The sequence below is a fragment of the Anthonomus grandis genome, chromosome 18 (genome assembly GCF_022605725.1).
Source record: "Anthonomus grandis grandis chromosome 18, icAntGran1.3, whole genome shotgun sequence".
Taxonomy (NCBI): Eukaryota; Metazoa; Arthropoda; class Insecta; order Coleoptera; family Curculionidae; genus Anthonomus; species Anthonomus grandis.
In genome coordinates this window covers 13,746,731-13,757,414 of record NC_065563.1, presented here as the reverse complement: position 1 = coordinate 13,757,414, position 10,684 = coordinate 13,746,731, and the positions used below count along the sequence as shown (strand labels likewise).

The following is a 10,684-nucleotide window of genomic DNA, read 5'->3' as shown; positions in this document are numbered from 1 at the left end:
TTTCCATCTGCCCCATTTTTCCAAAACTCTTTTCTGATTTATTTTAGGTCTTAATTAGATTTCCTGGACGATAACGGAAATATAAATTTTGATGATTGTTGTAAACGTAGCCTAAGAAGTACTGTTTCGGACATATGAGAAACTGTGACAGCTGATACGTCAAACGAGTGACACTTATGACAGCTGATACGTCAAATAAAGTGACAGTTAACGTCACGTAGTCTAGTGACGTCGGTTTAGGTTTTTCTTCCGTGTTTCAATCATGTTTCCCATAAAATATTTTCATGTAAAATGGCAAATATCTTAGAAGGAAAATTACTCGAATCCTCGGCAGTAGGCGACCTCGAAGCGTTAGAAACCCTCCTGTCGCAAAACGTGAACGTAAATTGCCGAAACGCGGTTAACGGATGGTAAATATATATATAGCGAGAGCCCTTAACCCTAAACACTGTTTTTCTCTCCCTTACGTGTTTTCAAAGGACCCCTTTGCATTGGGCCTGTAAACGAGGAAACGAGAAAATCGCTCGCCTCTTGCTGCTTTATGGGGCCGATAAAACCATAAGAAATATCAAAGGGGAAACCGCTGCAGATGTTTGCCCTTATTCCAATATAAAGGAACTGCTCGGTGTATTGGTGGATGGTGGTAAAATTGATCAGGTAGGGCCCCAGGAGAGTGTTAACTTTGTGCCGAATTATATTAGGAATGCCCCGTTAAATGCCAAAGTCGAATTGGGGTCTCTTAAGCCTGACCTGCTTAGTATGCAAAAGACTGCTTTGCCTACAGCACAAAATGATGGTAAGTTTCTATTAATTGTCACTTATAATGCATGATTAAAGCAGTTTTAACCAGATTTTCTTAAGTATCTTCATATTCTGTATGTTTATACTCCAAATTTGTATCCTTACTCTGTTTGAATAGTAATTAGGCTAGCATTGAAATGCGAAGTAAACAATATTCATTAAATTTAACTTAAACGGAGACTTATGTATTCACTCGTTGCTATAACCTAAAAAAAGTAATTGATGGTTTAAAGTATAATAATTTATTTTACTGCTTGTAATTGACAAAATTCATTAAAAAAAAAAGCACCACTTGTCACTATTCATCGATAATTAAATAGAATTTCATCATGACTGAACTGTTAACTTAAGCTAAACTAAGCTTAAATTATATATATATATAGATTTGGTCCTAAAAGTCCGCATCAACGGATCCCCCGACCCCGATTTCATAGAAATAGAAATCCCCCGGTGGAAGTTAACTTATAGTGCCCTCTTAAAAATCTGCTGTGAAGAACTGGAAGTGCCAGAATCCCAAGTGGACAGAATCAGAAAACTCCCCGACACACGTTTGAGAAAAGACAACGACATTAAACGCCTCGTAGACTTCCAGGCTTTGGAAATCGTTTTGAAAAGCAACAATTCGGACAGGAGCAGCACCAATTGTTACCAGAGCATTAGTAGCTGTAAAAACCAAACTGTCCTTTATTAAATAACCAGTTCGTCCTGTTATCAATAGAGTGAGTTTTAATTGAAACTATCCAAAATGCCTCTCTTTGGCAAAGATAAAAAATCCAAAACCAAAAACGGTTCGGTGAAAGAATGTGGCGGGGACAAAAGTCTTCTGGACGAAAAGTATGTTTTAAAGGAGCAGTTGGGTACGGGGGCGTTTTCCGAGGTGCGACTGGCAGAAAGTAAAGAGAAACCCGGACAAATGTATGCCGTGAAAATAATTGATAAGAAGGCCCTCAAGGGCAAGGAAGACTCCCTGGAAAACGAGATTATGATCCTGAGGAAGCTCAAGCATCCGAATATCGTTCAACTTTTGGAAACTTTCGAAGATAAGAGCAAGGTGTATTTGATTATGGAGCTGGTCACTGGGGGTGAACTGTTCGATAGGATTGTGGAAAAAGGTAGGGGCATAAGATTCACCTAATTTTTACATAATTTGAGAAAGAAAATTCCCAATTTTTATAATACAAACTGGAAAAACCTCAAGTTTCTTATTCCAGGCAGTTGAGGACCAAAATATCTTCAATTGTCTGGAAGAAAACCTCCAATTTTACATAATCTCTATTAAAGACTTACTTACTTTGAGTAACAAAAACATGCTTAACTGTTTGAGAAGATCTTGATGAGGCCAGAAGAATTTAATACATTTTTTCCAGGTTCTTATACGGAAAAAGACGCCGCCCACCTGATAAGACAAGTGCTGGAGGCGGTGGACTATATGCACCAACAGGGCGTGGTCCATCGCGACTTGAAACCGGAAAATTTACTCTACTACAGTCCGGACAAAGAGAGTAAAATCATGATCAGCGACTTTGGACTGTCCAAAATGGAGGACGCAGGCGTGATGGCCACCGCGTGTGGCACACCCGGATATGTGGCACCTGAGGTAAATTCTTGAATATTTTTGCAATAAGTGAAAAGGGTATTTTAGGGAATATTTTAATAATAATGATACTACAGGGTTCTGCAACTGTGCGCCAATAAGAGACAAATTATTTTATTTCTTCCAGGCACTCCTGGACTAAGAATTTCAATATCTTGACTTCTAATGAACGGATTTGAATGATTTTTTTAGAAAACACCTAAAAAGCGCTAAAGTATCTCAGAAATCAATAATTACAAGATTCCAACCCCTAGAACTCGAGATATTCACTTGCCAATAAGAGACAAATTATTTTATTTCTTCCAGGCACTCCTGGACTATGAATTCCATTATCTTGACTTCTAATGAACGGATTTTAATGATTTTTTCAGAAAACACTTAAAAAGCCCTAAAGTATCTCAGAAATCGATAATTACAAGATTCCAACCCCTAGAACTCAAGATATTCATTTGCCAATAAGAGACAAATTATTTTATTTCTTCCAGGCACTCCTGGACTATGAATTCCATTATCTTGACTTCTAGTGAACGGATTTTAATGATTTTTTCAGAAAACACTTAAAAAGCCCTAAAGTATCTCAGAAATCGATAATTACAAGATTCCAACCCCTAGAACTCAAGATATTCGCTTGCCAATGAGACACAAATTATTTTATTTCTTCCAGGCACTCCTGGACTATGAATTTTAATATCTTGACTTCTAGTGAACGGATTTGAATGATTTTTTCAGAAAACACTTAAAAAGCCCTAAAGTATCTCAGAAATCGATAATTACAAGATTCCAACCCCTAGAACTCAAGATATTCATTTGCCAATAAGAGACAAATTATTTTATTTCTTCCAGGCACTCCTGGACTATGAATTTCAATATCTTGACTTCTAATGAACGGATTTGAATGATTTTTTCAGAAAACACTTAAAAAGCCCTAAAGTATCTCAGAAATCAATAATTACAAGATTCCAACCCCTAGAACCCAAGATATTCACTTGCCAATAAGACACAAATTATTTTATTTCTTCCAGGCACTCCTGGACTAAGAATTTCAATATCTTGACTTACAATGAACGGATTTGAATGATTTTTTCAGAAAACACTTAAAAAGCCCTAAAGTATCTCAGAAATCGATAATTACAAAATTCCAACCCTAGAACTCAAGATATTCACTTGCCAATAAGACACAAATTATTTTATTTCTTCCAGGCATTCCTGAACTAAGAATTTCAATATCTTGACTTCTAATGAACGGATTTGAATGATTTTTTCAGAAAACACGTAAAAAGCCCTAAAGTATCTCAGAAATCAATAATTACAAGATTCCAACCCCTAGAACTCAAGATATTCACTTGCCAATAAGAGACAAATTATTTTATTTCTTCCAGGCACTTCTAGACTAAGAATTTCAATATCTTGACTTCTAGTGAACGGATTTTAATGATTTTTTCAGAAAACACGTAAAAAGCCCTAAAGTATCTCAGAAATCAATAATTACAAGATTCCAACCTCTAGAACTCGAGATATTCACTTGCCAATAGGAGACAAATTATTTTATTTCTTCCAGGCACTCCTAGACTAAGAATTTCAATATCTTGACTTCTAATGAACGGATTTGAATGATTTTTTCAGAAAACACTTAGAAAGCCCTAAAGTATCTCAGAAATTAATAATTACAAGATTCCAACCCCTAGAACTCAAGATGTTCACTTGCAAATAAGAGACAAATTATTTTACTTCTTCCAGGCACTCCTGGACTAAGAATTTCAATATCTTGACTTCTAATGAACGGATTTTAATGATTTTTTCAGAAAACACTTAGAAAGCCCTAAAGTATCTCAGAAATTAATAATTACAAGATTCCAACCCCTAGAACTCAAGATGTTCACTTGCAAATAAGAGACAAATTATTTTACTTCTTCCAGGCACTCCTGGACTAAGAATTTCAATATCTTGACTTCTAATGAACGGATTTTAATGATTTTTTCAGAAAACACTTAGAAAGCCCTAAAGTATCTCAGAAATTAATAATTACAAGATTCCAACCCCTAGAACTCAAGATGTTCACTTGCAAATAAGAGACAAATTATTTTACTTCTTCCAGGCACTCCTGGACTAAGAATTTCAATATCTTGACTTCTAATGAACGGATTTTAATGATTTTTTCAGAAAACACTTAGAAAGCCCTAAAGTATCTCAGAAATTAATAATTACAAGATTCCAACCCCTAGAACTCAAGATGTTCACTTGCAAATAAGAGACAAATTATTTTACTTCTTCCAGGCACTCCTGGACTAAGAATTTCAATATCTTGACTTCTAATGAACGGATTTTAATGATTTTTTCAGAAAACACTTAGAAAGCCCTAAAGTATCTCAGAAATTAATAATTACAAGATTCCAACCCCTAGAACTCAAGATGTTCACTTGCAAATAAGAGACAAATTATTTTACTTCTTCCAGGCACTCCTGGACTAAGAATTTCAATATCTTGACTTCTAATGAACGGATTTTAATGATTTTTTCAGAAAACACTTAGAAAGCCCTAAAGTATCTCAGAAATTAATAATTACAAGATTCCAACCCCTAGAACTCAAGATGTTCACTTGCAAATAAGAGACAAATTATTTTACTTCTTCCAGGCACTCCTGGACTAAGAATTTCAATATCTTGACTTCTAATGAACGGATTTTAATGATTTTTTCAGAAAACACTTAGAAAGCCCTAAAGTATCTCAGAAATTAATAATTACAAGATTCCAACCCCTAGAACTCAAGATATTCACTTGCCAATAAGACACAAATTATTTTATTTCTTCCAGGCATTCCTGGACTAAGAATTTCAATATCTTGACTTCTAGTGAACGGATTTGAATGATTTTTTCAGAAAACACTTAAAAAGCCCTAAAGTATCTCAGAAATCGATAATTACAAGATTCCAACCACTAAAACTCAAGATATTCACTTGCCAATAAGAGACAAATTATTTTATTTCTTCCAGGCACTTCTAGACTAAGAATTTCAATATCTTGACTTCTAATGAACGGATTTGAATGATTTTTTCAGAAAACACGTAAAAAGCCCTAAAGTATCTCAGAAATCAATAATTACAAGATTCCAACCCCTAGAACTCAAGATATTCACTTGCCAATAAGAGACAAATTATTTTATTTCTTCCAGGCACTTCTAGACTAAGAATTTCAATATCTTGACTTCTAGTGAACGGATTTTAATGATTTTTTCAGAAAACACGTAAAAAGCCCTAAAGTATCTCAGAAATCAATAATTACAAGATTCCAACCTCTAGAACTCGAGATATTCACTTGCCAATAGGAGACAAATTATTTTATTTCTTCCAGGCACTTCTAGACTAAGAATTTCAATATCTTGACTTCTAATGAACGGATTTGAATGATTTTTTCAGAAAACACGTAAAAAGCCCTAAAGTATCTCAGAAATCAATAATTACAAGATTCCAACCCCTAGAACTCAAGATATTCACTTGCCAATAAGAGACAAATTATTTTATTTCTTCCAGGCACTTCTAGACTAAGAATTTCAATATCTTGACTTCTAATGAACGGATTTGAATGATTTTTTCAGAAAACACTTAAAAAGCCCTAAAGTATCTTAGAAATCAATAATTACTAGATTTCAACCCCTAGAACTCAAGATATTCACTTGCCAATAAGAGACAAATTATTTTATTTCTTCCAGGCACTCCTGGACTAAGAATTCCATTATCTTGACTTCTAATGAACGGATTTAAATGAAACGTCGTGTTACATTAAATAAATAAGACAATGCAAGTTCGACAAGATGTTTTCACTGTACCATTGTCTACTACCTTCAAAAACATAATTATGATATTCTGACTTCTGAGACGTAACGGCTGATTTTAATTAAAATAAATCATTAAATGCTTAATAGCCGAGGTTTGAATTATGGCGGCAAACGCTATCTGCGCCATCTACGTTCATTTTTCACGAAGAGAGACAAAGATAGAAAATAATCGGATATTTTATTAGCGCACAGTTGCGCGTCTCTTTGGTTGTCTCTGATGTAGTATCATGTCATTCAATGATCTCGAATCCTGACGTAAGCAATACATCTATCATTCTGTCTTCTTACACGTTCCAAATATACACCACAAGTTACTGTAAGTACATTTATCGTTTTGCTACCGTTTAAAAGTTTATTGTTGTAATACATCCTGACAAGATGTTTGTACATATATTAAAATCAAATAAAAATAACTGGAAGTATTATAATACGCCCTCTCAAGAATTTAGGCCCTGACACATTTATTTTTGCCATTAACTAAAATTACGAGACTTTGTTTGAATTAAATTGATGGCAAACTTAATTAAAAAGTTACTTTAATTATTTGTCTTTTAATTAAACATCAAAACGGTGTATTTTCCATTTCATAAAGCGTACATTTCGCAATTTTTGACCCCAAAACGCCAAAGTCGTTTGTAATTTCTTGAAAATATTATTTACTAGTAAACCTAATTATTAAACCAAAAGTAGCCAAGTTACCGAGCATTGTTCGTGGCCTTGAAGGTGCTTCGCATTCTTCCAACTACGTTTTCAGTTTTTTATTGTTTTGGAATTTAGGCTTTGTAGTGCGTGTTTATTTTTATTTTTTTTAAAGATTTAATTCAAATTTAAATTTTTTTTTGAAGGTTGAAACTAGTACTGACAACTGGCTGTTCTCCTTATTGACATAAAAATAATTTGCTTAATTTAGCAGCATTAATTAATTAAAATAATTTGTCTCTTATTGGCAAGTGAACATCTTGAGTTTTAGTGGTTGGAATCTTGTAATTATCGATTTCTGAGATACTTTAGGGCTTTTTAAGTGTTTTCTGAAAAAATCATTAAAATCCGTTCATTAAAAGTCAAGATATTGAAATTCTTAGTCCAGGAGTGCCTGGAAGAAGTAAAATAATTTGTCTCTTATTGGCAAGTGAATATCTTGAGTTCTACGGGTTGGAATCTTGTAATTATTGATTTCTGAGATACTTTAGGGCTTTTTAAGTGTTTTCTGAAAAAATCATTCAAATCCCTTCATTAGAAGTCAAGATATTGAAATTCTTAGTCCAGGAGTGCCTGGAAGAAATAAAATAATTTGTCTCTTATTGGCAAGTGAATATCTTGAGTTTTAGTGGTTGGAATCTTGTAATTATCGATTTCTGAGATACTTTAGGGCTTTTTAAGTGTTTTCTGAAAAAATCATTCAAATCCGTTCACTAGAAGTCAAGATAATGGAATTTTTAGTCCAGGAGTGCCTGGAAGAAATAAAATAATTTGTCTCTTATTGACAAGTGAATATCTTGAGTTCTACGGGTTGGAATCTTGTAATTATTGATTTCTGAGATACTTTAGGCCTTTTTAAGTGTTTTCTGAAAAAATCATTCAAATCCGTTCATTAGAGGTCAAGATAATGGAATTCATAGTCCAGGAGTGCCTGGAAGAAATAAAATAATTTGTCTCTTATTGGCAAGTGAATATCTCGAGTTCTAGTGGTTGGAATCTTGTAACTATTGATTTCTGATATACTTTAGGCCTTTTTAAGTGTTTTCTGAAAAAATCATTCAAATCCGTTCATTAGAGGTCAAGATAATGGAATTCATAGTCCAGGAGTGCCTGGAAGAAATAAAATAATTTGTCTCTTATTGGCAAGTGAATATCTCGAGTTCTAGTGGTTGGAATCTTGTAACTATTGATTTCTGAGATACTTTAGGCCTTTTTAAGTGTTTTCTGAAAAAATCATTCAAATCCGTTCATTAGAGGTCAAGATAATGGAATTCATAGTCCAGGAGTGCCTGGAAGAAATAAAATAATTTGTCTCTTATTGGCAAGTGAATATCTCGAGTTCTAGTGGTTGGAATCTTGTAACTATTGATTTCTGAGATACTTTAGGCCTTTTTAAGTGTTTTCTGAAAAAATCATTCAAATCCGTTCATTAGAGGTCAAGATAATGGAATTCATAGTCCAGGAGTGCCTGGAAGAAATAAAATAATTTGTCTCTTATTGGCAAGTGAATATCTCGAGTTCTAGTGGTTGGAATCTTGTAACTATTGATTTCTGAGATACTTTAGGCCTTTTTAAGTGTTTTCTGAAAAAATCATTCAAATCCGTTCACTAGAAGTCAAGATAATGGAATTTTTAGTCCAGGAGTGCCTGGAAGAAATAAAATAATTTGTCTCTTATTGACAAGTGAATATCTTGAGTTCTACGGGTTGGAATCTTGTAATTATTGATTCCTGAGATACTTTAGGCCTTTTTAAGTGTTTTCTGAAAAAATCATTCAAATCCGTTCATTAGAGGTCAAGATAATGGAATTTTTAGTCCAGGAGTGCCTGGAAGAAATAAAATAATTTGTCTCTTATTGGCAAGTGAATATCTCGAGTTCTAGTGGTTGGAATCTTGTAACTATTGATTTCTGAGATACTTTAGGCCTTTTTAAGTGTTTTCTGAAAAAATCATTCAAATCCGTTCATTAGAGGTCAAGATAATGGAATTCATAGTCCAGGAGTGCCTGGAAGAAATAAAATAATTTGTCTCTTATTGGCAAGTGAATATCTCGAGTTCTAGTGGTTGGAATCTTGTAACTATTGATTTCTGAGATACTTTAGGCCTTTTTAAGTGTTTTCTGAAAAAATCATTCAAATCCGTTCACTAGAAGTCAAGATAATGGAATTTTTAGTCCAGGAGTGCCTGGAAGAAATAAAATAATTTGTCTCTTATTGGCAAGTGAATATCTCGAGTTCTAGTGGTTGGAATCTTGTAACTATTGATTTCTGAGATACTTTAGGCCTTTTTACGTGTTTTCTGAAAAAATCATTCAAATCCCTTCATTAGAAGTCAAGATATTGAAATTCTTAGTCCAGGAGTGCCTGGAAGAAATAAAATAATTTGTCTCTTATTGGCAAGTGAATATCTTGAGTTCTACGGGTTGGAATCTTGTAATTATTGATTTCTGAGATACTTTAGGGCTTTTTAAGTGTTTTCTGAAAAAATCATTCAAATCCCTTCATTAGAAGTCAAGATATTGAAATTCTTAGTCCAGGAGTGCCTGGAAGAAATAAAATAATTTGTCTCTTATTGGCAAGTGAATATCTTGAGTTCTACGGGTTGGAATCTTGTAATTATCGATTTCTGAGATACTTTAGGGCTTTTTAAGTGTTTTCTGAAAAAATCATTCAAATCCGTTCATTAGAGGTCAAGATAATGGAATTCATAGTCCAGGAGTGCCTGGAAGAAATAAAATAATTTGTCTCTTATTGGCAAGTGAATATCTCGAGTTCTAGTGGTTGGAATCTTGTAACTATTGATTTCTGAGATACTTTAGGCCTTTTTAAGTGTTTTCTGAAAAAATCATTCAAATCCGTTCATTAGAGGTCAAGATAATGGAATTCATAGTCCAGGAGTGCCTGGAAGAAATAAAATAATTTGTCTCTTATTGGCAAGTGAATATCTCGAGTTCTAGTGGTTGGAATCTTGTAACTATTGATTTCTGAGATACTTTAGGCCTTTTTAAGTGTTTTCTGAAAAAATCATTCAAATCCGTTCACTAGAAGTCAAGATAATGGAATTTTTAGTCCAGGAGTGCCTGGAAGAAATAAAATAATTTGTCTCTTATTGACAAGTGAATATCTTGAGTTCTACGGGTTGGAATCTTGTAATTATTGATTCCTGAGATACTTTAGGCCTTTTTAAGTGTTTTCTGAAAAAATCATTCAAATCCGTTCATTAGAGGTCAAGATAATGGAATTCATAGTCCAGGAGTGCCTGGAAGAAATAAAATAATTTGTCTCTTATTGGCAAGTGAATATCTCGAGTTCTAGTGGTTGGAATCTTGTAACTATTGATTTCTGAGATACTTTAGGCCTTTTTAAGTGTTTTCTGAAAAAATCATTCAAATCCGTTCATTAGAGGTCAAGATAATGGAATTCATAGTCCAGGAGTGCCTGGAAGAAATAAAATAATTTGTCTCTTATTGGCAAGTGAATATCTCGAGTTCTAGTGGTTGGAATCTTGTAACTATTGATTTCTGAGATACTTTAGGCCTTTTTAAGTGTTTTCTGAAAAAATCATTCAAATCCGTTCATTAGAGGTCAAGATAATGGAATTCATAGTCCAGGAGTGCCTGGAAGAAATAAAATAATTTGTCTCTTATTGGCAAGTGAATATCTCGAGTTCTAGTGGTTGGAATCTTGTAACTATTGATTTCTGAGATACTTTAGGCCTTTTTAAGTGTTTTCTGAAAAAATCATTCAAATCCGTTCATT

General features: G+C 33.7%; 2 protein-coding genes across 2 annotated transcripts in view; both read left to right on the top strand.

Annotated features, from left to right (window-relative positions):
- Positions 1-210: 210 nt before the first annotated feature.
- Positions 211-1,492, top strand: LOC126746958 (ankyrin repeat domain-containing protein 40-like). The gene is made up of 3 exons (XM_050455381.1): positions 211-410; positions 480-796; positions 1,185-1,492. Exons 1-3 carry the CDS (start codon positions 292-294, stop codon positions 1,490-1,492), a joined length of 744 nt encoding a protein of 247 aa, XP_050311338.1. The 5' UTR covers positions 211-291.
- Positions 1,493-1,546: 54 nt separating this feature from the next.
- The window catches only part of LOC126746957 (calcium/calmodulin-dependent protein kinase type 1-like), a 32,335-nt gene continuing 23,197 nt past the window's right edge, over positions 1,547-10,684 (top strand). Inside the window, exons 1-2 of the mRNA XM_050455380.1 lie at positions 1,547-1,913; positions 2,169-2,398. Of these exons, the coding sequence (XP_050311337.1) occupies positions 1,547-1,913; positions 2,169-2,398 (597 nt within the window). The remainder of the gene's footprint in view (positions 1,914-2,168; positions 2,399-10,684) is intronic.

What these genes read in the sequence shown, in the direction of transcription:
- LOC126746958 (XM_050455381.1), top strand. Translation starts at nt 292, where the DNA reads ATGGCAAATATCTTAGAAGGAAAATTACTCGAATCCTCGGCAGTAGGC. An exon ending in CGAAACGCGGTTAACGGATG is followed by an intron (nt 411 to 479) that starts GTAAATATATAT and finishes GTGTTTTCAAAG; the next exon opens with GACCCCTTTGCATTGGGCCT. An exon ending in GCCTACAGCACAAAATGATG is followed by an intron (nt 797 to 1,184) that starts GTAAGTTTCTAT and finishes ATATATATATAG; the next exon opens with ATTTGGTCCTAAAAGTCCGC.